Here is a 22,352-nt window from a genome sequence, read left to right as displayed (position 1 = left end):
GGAAGCACAGTCAATGAAGGTGTCCACACATAAGTTATACTGTAATTTATATAAAGTCACTTTATAAAAAAGGAATAGTCAGGTCCTCTGAATGAAGGAAAAACAGGATTATGTAAGCATGTATGGGTAGAGTTATAATGAAGGCATACAAGTTATCTCGTAGGCTGAAAATAAAAAGCGGGGTTAGTCTATGAACTGTACACCACATTATGAAGGTGGTGAACTCCTTTGCATTTGGGAGCTTTTCTTAAAGGGTCATAAATGCATCTTTTTATGTTCTATCCTTTCCTGTATGAAACATGTCTTTATACTCTCAGATCTATTAATATATTTTAGTAAAGGTTATGGTGGTTTCTCCTTGTAAGAACTTAATTAATGTCAAATAAACACAATGAAAAATAAACATTTAATGGTTCAGTCTTTTAATTCTGTTTGTGTATCTCACTGATTACAGCAATAGACCTCATGAGTTTTCTATAGGCATAATACATTTATTAGCTTAAAAAACGTTATTTGCAATGTAGCTATATTGGATCTCTGCATTAAATTAGTCTGTATACATTACAGGCTATAGCCTATTGCCATTGTATTTCGTGATTGTAAACCTGTTGCCATTGTGGCGGCAGTGGCTCAAGGGTAGAGTGGCTGGATGGTAACTGCAAGCTAGTTCGAACCCGCGGGCTCCCCCAGAGTTGGGGCCGATTCATACTTCTATTTTACCGCTGTAGTGCCGAAATGATTTCGGCTCCTCAGAAATTTTCAGTAGCACCGAAGAGCCGACTTTAGGACGGTCACGGTACCCGCCTGCGGCCTCCCCGAACCTCAAATTAAGTCGCATTGTAGGCTCTACAGAGCCGAACCGACTTTTATTCGGCCAAGTGTCCTTGAGCAAGACACTGAACCCCTAATTGCGCCTGATGTGCTGGTTGGTGCCTTGCATGGTTTCCGCCACCATCAGTGTATGAATCTGTGTGAATGTGCATTTACAATCTATGCCATTGCCTTGAATAAAGGCGCTATATAAATGCACCATTACCATTTGTGAATAGGCTATCGTAAGGCAATATTATAATTGATGTGATGTCATTTGATTTAATTGTATTAAATCCCAGTGGCCACGGGCACAATTTCTGTTGTGCGTGTGGGGTCAGTGAGTGGACTGGAGTCTGGTCTGGACAGTCAGTGAACCCATATAGAATATGACATGCGCAGTTGCGTTTTAACTCTTCAGTTTAACGCAAGTTGCAGTTGCAGGCGGGGGAGATTTTTGCAATGCAGGATCGAGTCGCTTGCAGGAGGAGACGAAGTTTAGACTGTCAACAATGTGGACATTAAGAGTAAGACGTATTTATAGTACGACAATAATGCGTCAGGCATCTGTGCAGGCAGCTGTGATTATAATACATGTTAATGTACAAATCTAATACATGAGGAACACGTGCTGATTTTGTTTTTTAAGTGTTAATGCTCGCAATCGCTCGCAATGCAGAAAACAGAAATGGAAGGCTGTGTATCTGCCCTGGACACAAATGCGACGGACTTGACCGTGATGGACGTGTATGATATTGCCGCGATCGTGGGGCAGGAGTTTGAGCGGATAATTGATCAGTTTGGCTGCGAATCATTGTTGCGGCTGATGCCCAAAGTGGTGCGGATCCTTGAAGTTCTGGAGGTGCTCGTCAGTCGCAGCACCGCCGTCAACCCAGAGACCGAGGCACTGCGGCGAGAGTTGGACAGGTTACAACAGGAGCGAGATGACAGACAGGAAAAGGAAAAACAACACCAAAAGGCATGTGGAAGCATTAGCATAGGCAAGTCTAAAATACATCGATCAAATACAAATACATGGACGGTTGGACCATATATGTATTTTATCGATTTTGACATATAGCCTACTAAAGTAAAAGTCAGACTCCATCAAATACATCCTTCCTATCCTATCATAGTCTTGATCTAAGCCCTGCCGAAGTAGGCCTACTTATGCTGTAATCAGTTGAAAACAAAAATCACATCTATAAACATTCTCTAAAATGTGTCACAACGGGGATTTAAGAAATTAAGCTCCGTACTGTACTTTGTGCTACTTTATTATCGCTTTATTGTTGTTGTTGGTGCGGCAATGGTGCCGTACGTGTGTGTGTGTGTGTGTGTGTGTGTGTGTGTGTGTGTGTGTGTGTGAGGTAACAATAGTATTAGAAATGTATTCGATGATTATGTTTGTGTGAGTGTCCCTTGGCCATTATCGCCAATAATGAATATCCATCCTTCAGGAGCTGGAGTCCGTGGAAGATGTGTGGAGAGGAGAGGCCCAGGACCTGGTCCTCCAAATCACTCGGCTTCAGGCAGAGAACAAGAGGCTATTGATTAACCTCTCCCTCAAAAACACACCCATCACAACAGAAGAACTACAGCAACATGAGGGTAGGTATAATAATAACAGAATAACGAGACATGTGGACATTTTACATCATCTGTATGAAGAATGAATGAATGAAAAACAAAACAAAAAATCATTAATTCTTACAGATCATTTAAAATATCCACATGTCTTTGATAGCTCTTTATTCTTTGTCCCGTGTTAAAATGATCCCTGGCTAATGAGACAAATATGCCTTAAAACATTATACTTGCCCTCTATAACTAAAATTTAAAAATACCTTAAATATTTTATTTCTTTCATAAATAGAGAATATCTCACTCAATAGGAACTGCTCCTGTCGCTGATGTCATATGTCCATGTGTGGTCCAACCAGCCCTATGGAATATAATGGAATGCACGTGCTAATAAAAAGTATTTAAATATTGCTTTGATGCTCATATTATCCTTAGGAAGTATTAAGTTGTTTTTTATTAGCATATGCATTCCATACATTCCATAGGGCTAGACCATAAGGACATAATGGTATCATCAACTTGCGACAGGGGCAGTTCCTATTGAGTGAAAGATTCTGTATTTATGAAAGAAATAAAAATATTTAAGGTGTTTTTATTTTAGTTGTAGAGGGCAAGTATAATGTTTTAAGGCATATTAGTCTTATTAGCCAGGGATCCTTCTAAAGATCCATCCCTTATGGGATTATAAGACACCAAAAACATAAACAATATCACATTCACTTCCTGGAAACAGAAACTGCACAGGTAAATATTAAATGGTTAATACCCAAAAATAATTATACATATCTTTTCTTTGTCCGTTTGTGCTTTCTGCCTTTCTCTAAATTTTCTGCAAGTGCGAATATCTTATGTTCAAAAAGTCTCTCTGCGTCACTTAACCATGTGAAATCTCGGTTTTTAGAACCTAGTAAACTTATGCACCATGAAATGCTATCATGAAATTAAACTTATGGCATCGGACTTTAAAGCAACATTCTGAGGACTTATTCATATTTGAACACGTGCTGTGTGGGCTGCCCTGTCCCAAGAGAATTACCATATGAACTGACACTTATGCAAGGGATAATACTGTATATGCCATGCCGGTGGTTGTTGAGAAATAACACAGAGGCACCAAAGATGCGCTCATCTCAATCAGTACATGAATCATAAAATGTTACGCTAAATCACTACATACTGTACAGTAGTGTTGTGGAATCAACAGAATGTTCTCTGTTCTTTATATGGGATTTATACTAAAGGGTGATTTATACTTTAGTCGTATGCCCGTGTCACTCAACAAAATATAAATCTGGCTTTGAGATTGAGAAGAGACTTTGGCTGTCCTTCACAAGTCCTGTAAACTCAATTTCCACTTGAGATACTGAATTACACATAGTCTGCTTACTTTAGCAGTTACTGTGCTTCTGTAAGTTGGACAGTAATATGATATTAATAGTCATTACAGTCTTAAAATTCACACTGCAGCAAATCAACCTTTTACATGCTATAAATGTATAATGATTCATATTCTCAAACTACATATCCAATATTATTGAGCACTGAATTATTTTTCCCCACTCTAGCCACAAGACCGGTCAGGCTGTTTTACCACTATTCATTGCTTGTCTTGTTGGATTTTGTAAGACCTTGGTATACACTGTGTGCTCAGTGTATTACTCAGGAATAACACTGGTTCAGCCATCTCACAGTATAAAAGATTCCAGATACACGTAGTATAATTATTTTATTTGTTTGTGCTTAAAGCTGCAATCCATAATTTATTGCTGTGTAAATAAAACATTATTTATTTTTGATCAATCTGTATGGTAGAGTAATACAATATAAAGTAACTAACACAACTGCAGAGGTGGAAATACTGTAATTTATACAGTTTCCACAATCCACAATTTAGCCTCTGCTAAAAAAAAGCTGTCTCTTATAGCTCAAAAGTAGACATTTCTGCACTCACACAGTTTGAATCCAGAGTAGGACATTAAACGTGTGGATTGCAGCTTTAACTAAATTGATGACACACACACACTATATGAACTTTTGAGTGGAACACTTGCATGCAAGTTGTGCTAGTGACTGATCCTTTGTTTCTCTGCATTGATTTGTTCTGTCTCAGTTAAGGCGCATGGAGTGGAGAGACAGGGACACAAGTTTGTTTGATTGACTAGCTTATACACGTTATAGATTTATTTTGCACTTGTGATTCATCTGACATGCATCCTCCTATGCACTCACGTGCAATTGTATATGTTGCACACTTAGATGTTGACATAAGAAGGGGGGGGGGTGTCGGTAGCAGCATCAGGTGACATCTTGTAAAGGACTATTTTTGTACTGGACAAAAATATAGGCTAGCCCTTGTGGGAGACTACTCTCATTGGTCAAATATACAAAGCCAAACCTCCATTTGTTATTTTGTGGAATGGGCATTATTCAAATATTAATTATTAATTTGGTAATATACTGTATGCATTCAAGATATGCAGAATACCTGTAAACCAGGTAAAAGTACTGTTAAGAATGACTTTGCCCTTAAATGAAAAAAGAGAAGGGAACTGACCGTGTAATGCCCCCCAAAAATTACATATTTACGAATAGTTTTAAATAGGCCCCTTTTAAAGTGTTCTGATTGGGGTTTTTTTTTACACAATAAAAACAGCTATATGTACATACAGACAAGTTAGTAACGTGTTTCAAGTGTGAATTCTTCCTGGCCTTAGGAATAAATAACAGTTAAGACACTGGTATTTAAGACTATAATAAATAAGAATCATTACTTGCAATACTTCTATTCTCTCTTTGTCTCCCACTTCTTTGTGGAGTACATACATGCACATTCTTTTGTGCCTGAAATGATGAGATATTACAAACTTTTGTGGTTTATTACCGCTTGTTAGATTGTTAGTGTACATCCAATACTTGTGTTGTCAGTTTTTGTCCTTTAATACATAACAACCACAGGTATGTCAGAAAAAGAACGACAGATGATGAACAAGCTAAAGGACATGGTGGACAAGCAGAGAGATGTGATCCGGGCTAAAGACCACGAATTGACACAGAGGAATGAGGATATTGAGGCGGTGAGAGACTGTTTAATTGGCCTGTGGGATAGATTTCATGAAAGAGCTTAATCGCATTAACCAGAACCAGATGAGAGACACTGAAACGTATTCCCTCCACATACAGCTTCAGATGCAGCAGCACCGACTTATGAAGATCAACCAGGACCTTCGTCACAGGACCGGTGTGGTGGAGGCCCGGGGCAAGGCTTTGATCCAGCAGAAGGCTGAACTGGAGGCTGCAGCCCAGGCACGGCATCAGGAACTGGGGGCTCTGCGGCTCGAGGTTGCTCGGCTGAGGGAAGAGCGTCTTGAGTGGGAGCTACAGAGAGAGATTGTGAAGAACGTTGAACCTTTCCCCACAAAGGCAAGGATGTCTCCACCAACATCAGCACAGAGAACCGTAAGTCAAACAATAACCTCATGATAGCACATGAACCATAGTATCACAAAAAAAAAAAATTGAAACTGTAAAATAGTATGAGGCTGAGTACTGGCTCTTATATGTCTGTCAGCATTGCAATACCCAAGATGGTGCATCTGTCAGGATGCAATAATGGACCCAGACTTGACTTCCAGTATTCCACAATCTTTATATTCAGCAGTTCTGTAGTAACAAACAGAATAAATCTGTACTGGTACTTTTACACAATTCTGTAGATAGCAGTGTTTCTTTCCACACTTTCCCATGCACAAGTTTATAATAATAAACATCCACAAAATGTCATCGTCCTTCAAGTCTGGAACGAACTGACTGGTATAATTGAAAGGATGACCCCTGGTGGCCAGATAAATGGGACAGAATCATAGACAGAAATGACCGAATACAACCTGCCTGGAATGAACGCTATGCATGTTATGTGTTACCATGTTACCTGCCTGTGTTATGCCTTGCTGTAAACCAAATCGCCCCACGGGGACAAACTAATAAATGAACCTGAACCTGAACCTGAACCTGAACCTGCATTGGTCACTTTACTGGTGCCAGAGAACCGTCATACACCATATTTCACTCAACTAAATAGTTCACAAACCACCACAGGAACTCCAGAGACCAGGCACGTATTATGAGCATTATACCATGAGCATGTCGTCTCCTTGCATCTCTTGCATCTCTTACACGACGTGAATCACTCATTACATGGCATAAAACACAACAACATCAACATTTGCATGCACTTACTTTCGTCATTGACTCATAAAGCTTGTGAAAAATATACTGGAAGTGGAACTTAGTTCAGACTTCAGGCGATAACAAACGGAGGTAATACTCAAAATAGTTTCGACTTAAACGTGACTTTAGGACAGAGGGCTTGTACATTCCTTGACTCTTTCGCGGGCTGAGTCACATAACGTCACTACGTCACTTCTTGTTATAACTATGGTAACCCGTCCCGAGCATTAAAGGTACACACACCCATATAAGTCCTGGCAATAGAATCAATATAATCTGGAAATGTGTTTTGTTTATAGTTTTTTCTTTTTTCCTTAAGTGGCTTTGATGTGTCCCATATATAGTCCTTGGTAGCAGAAACAGCTGACTCAATCAAGCAAAATTCAGTTTGGGTGGAATGCGGAGGGGACCCTGGATTCCTGGCTGACTGCTTTGAGTCAAGGGAGGGCCCATCCCTCCTCCCAAGCTCAGCAAATGAGAATGGGGAGGATGACTGTCATGAAGATGAAGATGTGGGAGCAACAGCGTTGTTATTGGTAATACCTGCTTAAACTTACCCCTGTAGACTATTTTGTTGTGGTATAACTGAAGCCCAGTGTCAAATGTTTACAGAAAACAGTGTGCATTACTTTCTTCCCTGCCTCATATGAGGCATATTTTGGGTTGATTTTTGAACATTTACGACTAAAGATTTTAAGTCCTGTTTTTCAAAGTTCTCATCTGGTTTAAAGTAAACTCAATTTCAGTAAATACCCAGGATGAATACAGTATGTTACGCAAGCAGTAGGCTCACTCTGGAATGCATTCTGTTTATACTCATTAGAAAAACTGTGGAGCAAGATAATTGTTAATGACATAACCAATGCTGTGCGTGAAGGAAAACAAAATTAATGAGAAAGGGGTGCTCAGAAGAGGACATATCTCTGTCAGGCCGGGTACTGGGTAGCGTACCTAAATTCTAGAAAATCTAGGCAAATAGGGATGGACAGGGCCTATATATTGGGAGTTGCGTCATGACACTTTTTATTATAGCCCTATTCGCGCAGCATTAGTATTATATAGGGACCCCCCGGGTAATTATCACATGGTTCTTCCAGGGATGAAGTCGAGTTGCATATTATTTGTAAAACTATGTAAAACAAGAATTGATGACATTAATTAATTACCAGCTGCTGCCTTATATCCCATGGCAGAGAGGTCGGCTAGAGGCAAAAAGTGTGTTGTTGCCTAGAGACGAGGCAGACAATCAGGACGATAGGTCAGTACAGCCAATGAGAAACATAGGTCTCAACTACAGCAAGTGCACGTGAAAGCACCGCAGAGAGAACATTGACCAGCTGTGCTTATAACAGCAGCTGGTAAAAACAAGTGTGCACCCTTGGTTGCGATAAAGAATGCTAATTAATCCATTCTGAACGGGAACCCATTTTGGTGTTAGCATCATGTTATGCTTTAGCTATTGAAAAATAGCAGATCTACAAGCTCATAGCGCGCCACCGAGTGGCGCACTACGAGCTTGTAGGTCTGCTATTTTTGATGCAACGGTTTGTATGTCTGCTGCTGTGAGAGGAAGCCACAGCAGCAGCCAAGGAGACAGTCAGTGGCACTAGCATGTAGCAAATACTATGTTGGATACAGGACAGGCACGATGACTCGCATTAGCGTGCGCACCCCCCCCCCTCTCTCTCTAGCTCTCTCTCTCAGTTCATTTGTGGGACAAAAAAGTTATTTTCGAGACTGCTCCCGCTGCTCCCTGGTCCCGCAGTTGAGAAGGCTAGATTCGGACGGGCGCTTCTCTCTCTTTCTCTCTCTCTCTCTCTCTCTCTCTTTCTATCTCTCTCTCTCATTCTCACTTTCACTGAGATGTCGATTCGCACAGGATTACTATTATCATAGGATGTCCGTGTTTGCTGAAATATGGTAGGTCATTTGGCCTGTCATTATTACAGACCAAATCACCGACATGGTCGATTCGCACAGGATTTAAAAAAAACATACGTCCTCCGTGATTATTACAAATGACCTGGGGTCCCTATATAATACTAATCCCGTGCGAATAGGGCTTATGACTACGGTTCAAGACTGTTATAAAAAATATTTGTAGGTTGAGTTGGCCTCCTGGCAGCATGCCAAGATACTGTATATGACCCTCATCCGTGTATTAGTTTGCAAGATTAGGGTTTACACCCATATTTTGGGTGCACCCAAAATAAGGGTGTAAACAGCTTAGTGAATCGGGCCCAAGATGAGAACAGAAAGAAAGACACTCTTAAGCACAGGCAGGGGTGAAAAGATACTGTCTGCCCCTTACCTGCCATTCTGTCCTGAAGAAGATAACTACAAACGTGGTTGTTCATTTATTTTGTTTTTTACACCAGGAAGAGTATGGAGGGGAAACAGAAGAGGTGACAAACAGCCTGGAGCAGAAGGAGTCTGAAAAACCCTGCTTTACCCTCCAGGAGTTGCGTGATGTCCTACAGGAGAGGAATGAACTCAAGTCTGAAGTTTTCATGCTACAGGAGGAGCTAGCATATTACAAAAGGTCACTTCTTTATTCATTGAATTTTAGCATGTGCAAGAAATTCAAATAACAGTTGTTTAAAAGTTAACTAACTATCCTCTTTTTTACATCACATAGTGAGGAGGAAGAACTGAAGGATGAAGGTAGCTTGGTCCCTCATATTCCCTCTCCTCTACTGTACCCTGCTCCTCTTGATCAGCCTGACTCTGGAATCAAACGCTTGTAAGTAATGAGACTGACATTAAGTAACCCAGCCTTGCTGTCACAGAACACATCACATCACAACAAATCACAACTATTCTCTTGTTAGTCTGGTGCCACAGCCTGAACACAAAACTGTTGTACCATCCCTGCTACTATACCTAGGCTATAAGTAAACACTATTAGTTTAATTCTTAGACTTCTACTTTTGTTTCTTTTACCATGTTTACTTTACTAGCCAGAATAAAATAAAACAGCGCACGTCCTCCGATCTTGGTGCTGAGCCAAACTGTTAAACTAACAGATATCATGAAGAAAAGCAAGGGCTCGCAACTCACTTTTTATTCACAATCACAGCAGGCAGGACATACTTGAGAAAGACCAATACCGGTCGAAATGTTGTATGTCCTGCCTGTGAATAAATACTTGGAGCATTACAAAGTGAGTTGCGAGCCCTTGCTTTTCTTCATCTCTACTAGCCATAATTTAGTACTATGATTGAACACTCATCCCTTACTTTCTTTGCTTCTCTGGACAGGATTTTCACAGCCATAATGCCACTGGTAGCAGCAGGTTTGATTGGAGATGATCCCACACTGTTGCCAATTTCCTTTGTATGACATTGAATTTAATTTGGTGTCTTGTGTTATTGATTATAGTCTGGTTCACTATGTTAAAAAATATTGTTTTGTTTTGTTTGTCAACATTTTTGAAAAACATTTGAACATTAGCTAAACGAGGCTGCAATTTTGGATGTTTAAAATGGCCACCAGAAAATACATTATTTACACTATCTTGGCTTCTAGAAACTGTATTTGTTAATCATCACTATGTTTTTTGGGCAAAGGAATCAAAGAAAGACCTCAGAATTGTGCCATGGATCTTGCAGTGGTGGGCAAGGGGACAAGGGGTGTCCAGGGAAATAATATGCTTATAACTAATATATTAGTTGCTATTTATTTAAATCAATATATAAAATTAAAATGTGTTTGTGAATGAAAATAAATGCATGCTTCCCTGGCCTGGCTCTACACAATGCACATTGTGAGATGACAGTTTTAGTCAGCACTGAAATGTACAGATTTGTCAATGAAAATAAACGATAATAATCGACTTGACTTCCAATAACTATTATATCAACTAATCAACCGATCAACTAAGAATGTATTTAGTTAAGGATAGCAATACTTTTTCTGTCACACTGCTAACTGTTTATATCATACAATTTTATTTGACAGCGCCTACATTTTAAATGTAACAGTACAGCTTGATATACATGGAAGGCAGGGCTAAGCTAGAAACCATTCTAATATTAGATTCTCATCAAAATAAAATGTCTAAATATACAAGTTTTAGTGTTTACTGATTACAGTTTTGTGCCATTGACAGTTGAGTTGCAGGAGGTTCCATTTATAGTGACCCATGTTTTTTTTTTTGACGAGTCAAATGGAAATGGTATGAATGTATTTATTTATTAATAATATTTTTTATATGTACTGTCACTGAAAATGTCAATCAAAAATCAGTTATATTGGTCTAGCTGTTACATGGGTTTTACAGGGTCATCAGTAATGTCAGCCTGTGTAATAACTTTAAATGTGCTCACTGCCAGTCAATGACATGTGTCAGTGTCACATACTGTATACAGTATGTTCCTGCATATTAGTCTCAGAGCACATGAGCATGGCACGAGCGTGGTACCTGGTACTATTCTCTTCTTGCACTCACCGGAGCCGCTCGCTGTCTCAATCCCCATCCACCTCCCACCTCCTCCCCCTCTGGCTATCTTTTTTTCCTCTCTCCACGCCATTCCTGCCAACTGCTGGGATGGCTTGGACTGCAGTGCTTTTTATATGCCCCCCCCCCTCCTATCGAGATGCAAGAAAGCTGAGGGCAGCGCCGAAATATGGCTGCAGCTGTGTAGTTCTAATTGTTGTTTCTATCCCCCGTTACTGCAATGAATGTCACTGAAATAAATTCCAATGAATCTGTTGACATGGCAATAAAGTATTGAATCTTGAATCATTTCAGTGTTACACAAACTGAAATCTTAATGGTCTTCTCTATAGGTTGGAAATGTGTTGTTGATGATGAATTTTACAATTGAGTTCTGTTTCATGTACATTAAGTTTTAGCATGTTTTCCTGAAAACTTCTACTTACACCGTGAAAAGCCACATTTTGTTATAATGGTCTTTCATTCACAACATGCCAAGAAAGTATCATAGGTAAGTTGAGCAGACTCACACTTGTTGATAACTAAAGTTGATAGAACAACATCCATGAGACATCTTCATCCATTAATAACACTGGACTCTTGAAGATGTGCTCCAACCAAGCCTCCAACAATCAATTAGTGTCGGATCTGATCTCAATAGAAGGTGTGTGATATGTTGATGTAGAACAAATCCCTGGACTCCTTACTAAATGTGCTTTTTTCTTTTCGTTCTCCAATGACTGAATATTGCAAAACCTAACTGAGATCTCTCTGATACCTCCTCTCAAAGAGTGCCTTAGACTAGGCATATGTACAAATGTACTGGTAATATCTATTGTGACAATATTTCGTTAAAGGACCACTTTTCTACTCAGTCTGTGTCTCATATGAGGAGGTCAGTTCAGAAACCCGTCCACGATGGCTACCACTTTCACATTGCAACTTTTCAGGATTAGAAAGCTTGCAGTTTTTGTTAGCTTGGATTCCCCATCGATGTCACTGGTGGACGGGTTTCTGAACTGCCCACAGCCCTCCTATGAGACACAGACTGAGTGGAAAAAACATTGTGCCATTTTATCATGATTATTAGTGAGGACCTATTATATGAATATAGGTTGAAAATTGGTGAAGTGGTCCTTTAATGTTTGATCATAAATTCTAATACATTCTCATCTTTACTTTGCCATGTTCTTGTCAAGCATTTGTATTGGCATTGGCATCTCTCTCTCTCTCTCTGCCAGAAAGAATCAGAGAAATGAATCTTGATGATAACCACATCACGTGCTCTGTCACCTGATTTTTCATTGTTCGCATTGTTTTCACCTGTCGCCAGGGATACTTCGCCCTCCTCCACTGTGCACCAGGCACGCCATTGGTTGATGCCCTAGGGGGAAGTGAGGGTTGGTAATGAGGAAACGATAGACGCTTTAGTGGTGGAACTTGTACAGTACTCATCCAAGAGTAAAAGTAGGATATAAACAACTCTTACAAAGTAACATTGTAGGCAAGTGAACGGTGTAGTAAAGTACTCCGATTTTGAGGCACTCCGAAAGTCTATGACAATGGAGTTACGTGAAGAGTACTCTCCTGCTTTGGCTTTCGAGAAGGACGCGTTTCAGCTCACAGTCCAAGATGTTTATGACATTTCCTACGTAATCGGCAGAGATTTACTGAAAATAAGCAACACGGGTGAGGAGGTTTCGGACCTGCAATTCAGAATTGTCAGGGTTTTGGAAATGTTTGAGACTTTAGTCAATAAGTACAACTTGTCAATAGAAGAGCTGAAAATGGAGCGAGATAACTTCAAGAGCGAATTGGACAGAATCGTAAAAGAAAGTTCCTCTGGGCAGGGCACGGTGAGTGAACTTGCCACGTTTGCCAGACTTAATACTTTTATACTTTTTTATAACTTTTACAACGTTACATATAGTATGGATTCTCAAACGTTTTCATGACAATGTAGATGGGGGTTAAAGTTGTTAAGCTGATTTTAATTTAAAATAAATCACACTCGTGTCAAGTGAGGGGCGCTCTTATCGTCGTACATAATCATGACGTAACATACTGTTACATAGACACTGCTCAGACACTGAGTAAGATTCTCCATTCATTGTGAATGGGAATTTAATGTTTGTGTAAAACGATAATCTACACTAATAGACTAGCTGAATATAGGAGTGGAGAGACCCCCAAAATAAAGAGAAGCTGGGGACCCCAATTAACAGTGCCCCCCCACACACACACACCCTGAGAACCACTGTTACTGTACATAACTTGCGTCTTGCGCATGCATTTTCTTTATAGCTCTATAAGCCTATAATGTTTAGGATGAAATGTATTTACTCTCCTTACAGCAAACGGCTGGACCAAACCAATTGGTGATAGACTTGAAAGATCCCAACAGACCACGCTTTACAATGCAGGAACTTAAGGAAGTTCTCCAAGAACGGAACCAGCTAAAGGCTCAGCTTATGTTAGCTCAAGAGGAGCTTCAGCTATACAAGAGGTGAAAACAAATCCACTCCAAGATACAGTAAAAAAAAATATTTTTTCTATACACGTACATAAAGTAGAAACTATGTTGATACCACTGCATGTGTTAACTTTGTCTGTTTGACCTCAATTTGTGCAAATCACTAGAATAAATCTTGCAATATTAACTTTTAGCAACTGAACAAATTGTCCTCCCCGAAAACATAATCTCTCTTGATACAATCTTGAGAAAACCTGGTGGTGTTACACTGACCAATATTGATTTATATAAATTATTATTATTATTAGTGGTTAAGATCCAGGTTGTTCCGACATTGTAGGCTAGTAACTATGTTAAAACCATGTTCAGCTGTACCCCCGAGCCTACACACTTATGTGCTGTCTTTATCATTTGGCTGTATGCAGTGGGATTCTGCCAAAGGCTGAATCAGTCATGGTGGAAGTAGACCTGAATTCACCACCCTCCACAGACTCCATTACTGCCACAACAAATGATTTAAAGGAGGATCCAAAAGAGGAGAAAACACCCATCGGTAAACTGTGAGTAATATGGTTCACTGCTTTATTGGATGGAAATAATTAAAACAAAACACTAGAACTGTGACAGGTCAGAAAGGGCTCCATCTTAGTGGTCACTCACAATAATGATACAAGTTGTGACTGGATAGGCAGATTGAGGACCAGGGCATTTGGCCATAGCAACATTTGTGTGCACCCTAAATGGCAAGTATTCAGGGAAATTCTCAGCCATAATCACATGATGTGATGTTAAACCAGCAGGGAGATTCTTCTCACCACCCATCACTGGTCTCATAATGGTTAACTTGTGACTAGCAGTATTTGTGCAAATGCTGACAATCATTGTGAATGCTTGAATGAGCAAACTTAAACCTGCCCTATATCTGACTAGTGCTGTGATCATGTCTGCAGCCCCTTGCTTCTACAGACACCATTTACTTGTAGGCTTGAGAACTGTGGGTAATAAAGAACACAGAAGGGATGCATTTGTCTAGCTAATTCTCAATTATTCTCTTTCTAGGTTTTCATTCAGGCGGAAATAAAGAATAACCTGTGACAAGAACTGGTCAAATCAAACAGGATTTGTATGCAGATATTTTTTTCAAATAATCTGAGCACTTTTATAGCATTTTTTTTGGTACAATGTAACAGCACCATTTTGTAATTATGGTGTATTACCACAGTATAAATAGTATATTTACATGAAAGTTGTGATAAACAAACCAAAGGAGAGTATTATCTTATTTGTATTTAAGTGTGCACTGATGTTATGTCTCTGTATTATAATTTTTATATACAGCAACCTCATTGAAGATGTCATATTTTTTATTAACTTAAACAATGTAAGCATGCTTACTAATTGTAATTAAATATTTCAATTAACTGGTTCATATGAAAACGTCCACTCATGTAACTCAATTGAATTTGTTCTAATATAATGGGAGATGCAAAGAATGAGCCATGGATTGGCAACATTTGTACTGTAGAATAGGGGTTTTTTGCAGTGGGAAAAGGATTTCAGTTTGATATCCATTTCTGCTGTGCACTTATGGTGCCCTCTTAATTATTTTGCTCTTGTCTGGTGAGTAAAGAAGATAAACTAACAAAGGGTTGATCCCAAGACAAACAAGGGTCTAGCTTATTTTGCCATCTAGCATCCTAGCTTTTTTTGTGTAAAGGTTCACAGTTTCCTCTATGCGTTGTGTGGTGGGCCAGACTAGACAGTTTCCCAACAATGCACACCAGGACCTAACAGTGAAGAAACTGCCATATTTTCATATTCTATGCCTGTAATCAGTGTACAGCATTAACTTGTGTACCCACTTGTTTAAATGTACATTTCAGCTAACTAATCAGATGCCATCAAATCTCATTGGAGAATTGCACCTAGGGAGCAAGCATTGGTGTACTTAAGACTCATTCATCTGCTACAGATGTTTTAGGACCGTGTATGCAATATTTACTGCCTGGATAGTATCAAAGGCATTTGCGACAAAAACCAAGCTGTACACGTACAGGCATTTAAGTATATTGGTCAAAGTGTACCAACTACTTATACTCAAATGTCATTTCAGCACAGTTGACAGTATGAACATTCACTCTCAGCTCTTGCCATTTAACCAGATGACTTCCCTAAACATTGGTCATGTAGCAGTTTGAAGAACTCAGCCAATTTATTCTTCAGTTGCAGCTTATTCACAATATTGAAATTGACGTTGCAGAATTTACTTCAAAGAGAAATTCCTAATTACGGTTGACACCCAACCTATTACATTTAGCTAAACCGTATGTATAAAAGCATTATAAAAACACTACAGATGCAAAATACAAATTTCATGAGTGGAAGCTCTATCCTAAATATCTATAAAAACAATTGATACTATATAAAACAAACATTTGGACTGTATTTTGATGATTGCTCCTATCTACATACCGCACGTAAAGCATTGGAAAAAGCATAAAGGATTGATACTTCTGTAAGATACCAACAGTTCAGTATTTGAGCCAGGGGTGAGCGGAGATGGAAGCTTTACTCCGATCACCATAGTCATACAGCAGCTCCTCTTCTGCCTCAATGTCCCTGGAGGCCACCAGTATCAAATGAGGGCTTCCGTCAATGCCATGAAGCTTTGTCTGGCAATTACCAATTTTACTGTGGTTGATTAGTCGTCCCAGGCGGGTGGTTTCCTTGGTAGCATCCACACTTGAAACGAAAGAAGATTTTTTTTTAATATATATATATATATATAGACAAAAAAGGGACTCCTGCACATCCAAAAAGACCCGTAGGAGGTGCAAGTCTAGTTAGCAGGCATAGACATCAAAAAAGAGAAAAAAAAACCTTCCAAGGAAGGGACTGCACACTTACTAGTGCTAATAAATAAGTTTGAGTTGTCCGTCTCTGTTCCCTGGAGTGTGCAGTCCCTTCCTTGGAAGTTCTCTTTTTTGAGATATATATATATATATATATATATATATATATATATATATTATGAAACCGAGTGGTGAACACTGACTTACCAGAAGGTTTTGCAGTGGTACTGGAAGTAGTACATATAACATCCCGCGTTAGGATCCAGGGCATACTGGGCCTCTCTCTCCTTAGCGTCCGCCAATTCCAATAAGTCTCCATGATACTCAACTACAAAATCTCCCTTTTTGAACCTCCTTTGGGCAAACACTCCTCTCCCTTTTCCTTCTATGTTTTGGATCTGTTAACGGCAAACAAGGTAAAACATTTAGATGAGTTTAAAAGTAGTTTTTCATGACTCTCCATTCACTTGGGCATTAAGGTCCAGAGAGGTGTCTGCTCTGCCTGAAACTGCGAAAAAATAAAAAAGTTATGGCCATTTTTGTATACTAACTACACCATAGACAACCAATACAAGGCAAAATGTCATACTTTAAGTAGCATGTGAAATGTCAACCTAGGGGGTTCGATTCTGATTCCATTCGGTCATATCCACAAATGTGCTGACCTTATCACATTTGTGATGACGGCTATGGACGTTTTTAGGCCAAGGAGTGTTTTTCGTGCAAAACTAATGCTTGGAATGGATTCAGAATCATGAAAGCCCCCTAGTTTGACATGTCACATGCTACCCGGTCTCTCAGGTCTGCCTCATCCCTCACCCTGAAAGTCCTCCCAGCCCGTCTCTCCACCATGGGCTCAAGAGCCTTCAGCCGCTCTGCCCCTCACCTCTGGAACTCCCTCCCCCCTGACATCAGAAACATGGACTCTATCACCATATTTCAAACTCACCTCAAAACCCACCTGTTTAGGCAAGCCTATGACTCTGTGTGACCTCTGTGTCCTCTGCTGCAAGCTGTGCCCTAGTTTATTTTTCTGCTTTTAACTGTGTTGCACTGTTTTTATCCTGTACGGCGACCTTGAGTGCCCTGAAAGGCGCCTTATAAATAAAATGTATTATTATTACTTAAAGCATGATTTGGAAATGTTTGCCTTATATAGGTTGTCTATGGTGTGGTGTACAAAAATGGCCATAACTTATTTTTAGCGATGTTTCCGGCATAGCAGACCTTATTCTGTGGACCTTTAATGACCAAATGAATAGGCAAAAAAAAACACAAAAAGTATGTCATGACATCACAGGTCCTCACATTTAGGGTGACTGGCTCCCCGGCTATGGAATACTTTTGCATTTTCAGCTTAATCAAAACATGCATCTCAACAGATCCATCAGGGGTAACTGTAGTGCTGCTCAGAGCACTTTAATGCCAGCAGTAGGATGGCAATAAAGTGCTCTGAGCAGCACTAGTTACATAGGACATACAGTAGCTGGTTCAAGTGTCACATGAAACATTACTACAACTAACTTACAAGACATACATTAGGTTGATTAGGACAATGGTGCTTTCCATGGCAACACATTGTAAAAAAATTTAAATCAACTCGCCTGCAAACCTTCTTCAACTCCATTCTTAATAAGGTCATCAAGGTGTTCGTGTTCTTCAATCTATTGACAATGAGGAAAGAAATACAACTCATTTAGGTCTACACTTTCCCTGAATCCCAAGTTAATTGGTATTGCGCAGCAGATAACAAATCAGGTGCTACTTGTGAGAATATGCATACCGGTAATCAAGTATTTCTTTGCATTACTATTAACGTTTTGACAGTACTTTTTTTCCCTCTTATAAGCTATGCATTTGATTATCCCATCATATGTATACCAACCATGAGCTCAGCCTTAGTTTTTCTGGAACTCCGTCTTATGGGGAAATAGTCTGTGACCTTTCTGTTTTGGGAAGCCTTATTCTCCGTTCTGAAAAGTGGTTAAATAGTTTTTTTAGAAATTATTTCTGTCACACAGCTGGTCAGCTTCTCTGGAATAAGATTAACACATACTTTTTCTCTCTAATTTTATGACGTGTTCCCCTCCCAGTTTTGGACACTGAAACATTGTCTGGTGCAGGTCCAGGGTTTATTTGTGAAATTGAATCCTTCTCCTGTCGTTCAAAGATGCGTTCACTGGAACCTGGAACTGGACATGTCTTTCTCGAATTCTGCTCTTTGGAATCACGGCTCTCACAGTTGACTTCATTAGGTCTGCCTACATTGAGGAAGAATTTAACATGTTGGCTTACACATTGGGGTTGAGGAAGAGAAAGGGGATCCTTCAATAAACAATTCTGTAAGGTTATGGATATGTCATAAGATGGCAAGTCTGAACAGTGAGCGAACACTACCACCATTCAACACAGTACATTTTTCTGGGGTCATGTAAACTAAACTGGATCTGCTGACTGTCCACGAACTCAGAGGTAAACAGCCATAGTCATGCAGTCAGGAAATGCAATCAATTTGAGAAAAATGGTAAACAGAAGGGGGGGAAATAAAATCTGCCAGATTAAACCTTAAAGTGCAAGTCCATACCTTTCTTGAGATTTGAAGTGTCAATATGGCATTTATCAGACCCATTGCCTTCCTGTATCAGCACACTTGAATGGTTACTCAGAGGGGATCTAGATTTGTTTGGACTCAATAGACTCTGGATAGTAGGTGGTGCTTTCCCGAAATCCTACAATAGAAACAGTTAATTCAGTAATGTATACATTAAATTAATCATAACCAATGAATAATTACCTTAATGCAATTTAATATATTTTGAAACATTAGTAACTAGTAACATGACGTGTCTTAAGTGCCACACACACAGTTTGATGTGCACAACGTACAAGTGCATGAGTTTGACTAGATGAGGACAGTTCCAGAGCTAACATACACTAATTACTTGAACCTCTAAGTTGAACGTACAAGTTGTTATACTTGTCAGGGACAGGGAGCTTAGATAAAACAGCAACTGGTAAATTATAAAATGCTAATGTTACTTGGGGCTTCTTACTGTATCTGTAATGCTACGTTTTAATACTCAATGTTAAAATGGCGTTATTATTAAACATTTACCTGGCTCATTTCGGGGTTGTTTTCCTTTGTCTCCTTTGAGCTGCCTTTGTGTTGAACAACAGTCTTCTCGAGTTTACTGCAGGTTTTTTTCTCCCCTGCACAAATACAGACCAGAGTTAGCAGGACTATAATTGGACAATTGAAAAAAACAGTGTTAGCAAGCAGGACCATAATTAAATAATTGAAAACATATGTCAAAGGCTAACGTGTGAGCTAGCGTCACATTAGCAAACATAGTCCGTGCATGCAACTCAAACTTAAATGCTTTAACGCTAGCATTAAGCTAGCAACCTTACCTTTGGCCATCTCAGTTTCCAAATACACGCCAAAAAGGACGAGGGGTCGCTTTTGGTGTCTACTCCGGAGGGTTTAGGTATGTAAAGTTAACTGTTTACTTGACAACCATAACACTGTTCCTCTATGTGTGTAATGTCTGTTGTGGCTGCTGCTGCTCAGCTGCCTGGTGCTTCTGGATAGTAGCGTCGGTGGATTTAAAAAACTTACTGTATCTCTGATTGGCTGTTTGACCAAACAAGGAGCGTGGAGACCTGACAGCAGCTCTCTCATTGGCCCCCGCTTCTCACTTAGCAACAATGCTAACTCTTGCAATCATTCTATTGTTGCACTCATTTCATTTGTGGGGGTGGGGGGCATAGGGTGTTATCTTTCGGTACGCATGGACGGTGGAAGCTCTATGGTCGTTTCAGTACTGCTGCTGTGGCACTGCCATTTGAAAATGTAAATACATCTACGAGAGTCAATCTTAGGCTAGTTCTATTCTATAAACATGGTTTCTGGAGAGACAAACGTTTCCTCATTTCAGACTTACCGGTAAGATACTCTACTAGGCAAACAGGGTAAAAACCTTTTTGGTATAAACATTGTATCATTCACAACCATAGACTGTAGCAGCCCCAGGTTTAATTGCATCAAGTCCTGGTGTGGTTGCTAAGCTTCTCATCCCCACACTGCCATTGAATTAATCAACTATCTCAGTACAGATCTCACTGAACGATTAATTGCTGAGACAGTGCTGACATCTAGCGATACATAGGCATACTTTAACTACTATTAGTAACGCAGCGGTGGCCGAACGGTTTGCGGAGCGGTCTTGATATCGGAAGGTCGCTAGTTCGTATCCCCGGACCGGCACGTTAGAATTAACACTGTTGAAGTGCCATTGAACCTCTACCATGAGCAGGGCCTGGCTATAAACAAATTCTTGAGCTTAGTCCAGTTACCCTGGGTAAACATAGTACCTTTCCTTTACCTATAGCCTACATTGCCATATACTTTGTGTATTTTCAGTATTTCAGTACCTGGTCCTGGCAGGCTGACAAATGGGAATTCACTCATGACAGGAATTGACTTATAGCCTAGCCTATTCTGGTATCTAAATCATGTTATCCTTATAGGCATACATGAATTCCAATTATTTTATGAGACATCTAGTGGCCTATTTATTTCTGATTTGTTAGGAGAGAATAAATTAATCTGGTGCTGAAATTTATTTAAAAAAATGTGTGATGCTGTGCTCTTCTGTCTGATGTCAGCGAGACAAACAGCATTTGTGTGAGTATAGTCTGGGAAGCTTGATCAACTTGGTGTTATACAATTTCTACCATAATTGAATCACAGGGACAAGCTCAGATGCATGAAAGTAACTTTAGTTTGTTAGTGACAAATAAAACCTATTTGAAACTCTATTTAGTTATATTAATTTTATGGATTTTTCGTTTTCACTTTATGGGAATATTGAGGCGTAATGTTTTATATTCTCACAATAGTTGACAGCCCTCCAACAACTATCTCTCTGCCTCCTGGTCTTCCTGTTTTTCCCAGAAGAGCTGGGAGGGCAGCTGATATGGCACAACTGCGCCTTGCTGCTAAACTGATTTTACACATGCACCTTTGCAATCTCAGACATTGTTCAAAGTTCATACAAGTCAGTGTTTACCAACCTTTTGCCAGGGTACACTTTTCTTAACCAAAAGATCCCAGGGCAGACTTAGATATTTGGTGTGTGTGATATATATATATATATATATATATCACACATTATATATATATATATCACACACGCATGCTGAATTTTGCCCTCTGTCTTCCCCATTCCCTATCTTTAGAGGTGGGTTACTTTTGTTCACTCACTCATACATTAGATTGACACCGACTACTCACCAAACACGACTTTGTGCTAATAAAACAAAAACATGATCAATCCAACAGTTTTTGTATAGCCTATACTCAATGGAATTTGACATTAATTGAAAACAAAGTTTGCAAATGCAAAAATACAATAGGCTACTATAAAGTCAACATTAAAAATTACATTTTTATTTCTTTTATATAATCAATCCATGTCATTCTGGTTTAGAATCCGATGCCAGTGCTTCTTTAAACAGTCTTTTCCTCTCCAAATTTTCATTTACAGTCTTCCTCTTCTGGTCTTTTCTCTGCACAGACTCATTTTTCCTTTTGAGAATTTCACTTTCTTCTCCTTTATATACAATTTCAAGTTTTTCTCTCATAATATGCCGTGCACGTTTTCGGTTTATATCCACTGATCTCGTTTGATGACACTGAAGGGAAAGCAATACAAATGACAAAATTAATATGAATAGAAGTGTATTTGACATTCATGCAGTGTTCTCAAAATGGTTGCATTATATTGGTGATTTTAGGCCTGGATAAATGCACAATGGTGAAATTATGAAACAATTAACCTTCACTACAGTTCCAGTAGGGATATGTTTAAGCACCACACAGTTGCTGGTTTTATTGGTAGCCTGACCACCAGGGCCGGAACCTCTCACAAACATCTCGTCAAGTTCATCTTCATTCAGTACTGGA

The 22,352-nt window shown here is 39.5% G+C and overlaps 3 protein-coding genes across 4 annotated transcripts; 2 read left to right on the top strand and 1 right to left on the bottom strand.

Annotated features, from left to right (window-relative positions):
* Positions 1 to 1,260: 1,260 nt before the first annotated feature.
* Positions 1,261 to 10,780, top strand: LOC310871546 (RILP-like protein 1). 2 transcript variants are annotated; one of them, XM_083783130.1, is made up of 8 exons: positions 1,261 to 1,789; positions 2,271 to 2,421; positions 5,350 to 5,468; positions 5,575 to 5,850; positions 6,966 to 7,157; positions 9,000 to 9,163; positions 9,260 to 9,364; positions 9,882 to 10,773. In XM_083783130.1, exons 1-8 carry the CDS (start codon positions 1,484 to 1,486, stop codon positions 9,961 to 9,963), a joined length of 1,395 nt encoding a protein of 464 aa, XP_083639256.1. In that variant the 5' UTR covers positions 1,261 to 1,483; the 3' UTR covers positions 9,964 to 10,773. The 2 variants fall into 2 exon arrangements, with proteins under 2 accessions (XP_083639256.1, XP_083639257.1); XM_083783131.1 differs by lacking the exon at positions 6,966 to 7,157 and having other exon boundaries at positions 9,882 to 10,780.
* Positions 10,781 to 12,452: 1,672 nt separating this feature from the next.
* On the top strand, positions 12,453 to 14,734 carry rilpl2 (Rab interacting lysosomal protein-like 2). The gene is made up of 4 exons (XM_083783133.1): positions 12,453 to 12,915; positions 13,414 to 13,565; positions 13,958 to 14,092; positions 14,592 to 14,734. The coding sequence occupies exons 1-4, from the start codon at positions 12,616 to 12,618 to the stop codon at positions 14,611 to 14,613; spliced, it is 609 nt and encodes a 202-aa protein (XP_083639259.1). The 5' UTR covers positions 12,453 to 12,615; the 3' UTR covers positions 14,614 to 14,734.
* Positions 14,735 to 16,011: 1,277 nt separating this feature from the next.
* Positions 16,012 to 19,967, bottom strand: kmt5ab (lysine methyltransferase 5Ab). The gene is made up of 8 exons (XM_083783132.1): positions 19,796 to 19,967; positions 19,500 to 19,594; positions 18,969 to 19,113; positions 18,441 to 18,645; positions 18,270 to 18,357; positions 17,989 to 18,048; positions 16,592 to 16,782; positions 16,012 to 16,274 (listed from the first exon to the last, which is right to left on the bottom strand). Exons 1-8 carry the CDS (start codon positions 19,803 to 19,805, stop codon positions 16,064 to 16,066), a joined length of 1,005 nt encoding a protein of 334 aa, XP_083639258.1. The 5' UTR covers positions 19,806 to 19,967; the 3' UTR covers positions 16,012 to 16,063.
* Positions 19,968 to 22,352: the final 2,385 nt, after the last annotated feature.

This window comes from Protomyctophum parallelum (genome assembly GCF_964188405.1).
Source record: "Protomyctophum parallelum genome assembly, chromosome: 15".
NCBI classification, from domain to species: Eukaryota; Metazoa; Chordata; class Actinopteri; order Myctophiformes; family Myctophidae; genus Protomyctophum; species Protomyctophum parallelum.
The sequence above is the reverse complement of the archived record's forward strand: the minus strand, read 5'-3'. Positions and strand labels throughout refer to the sequence as shown.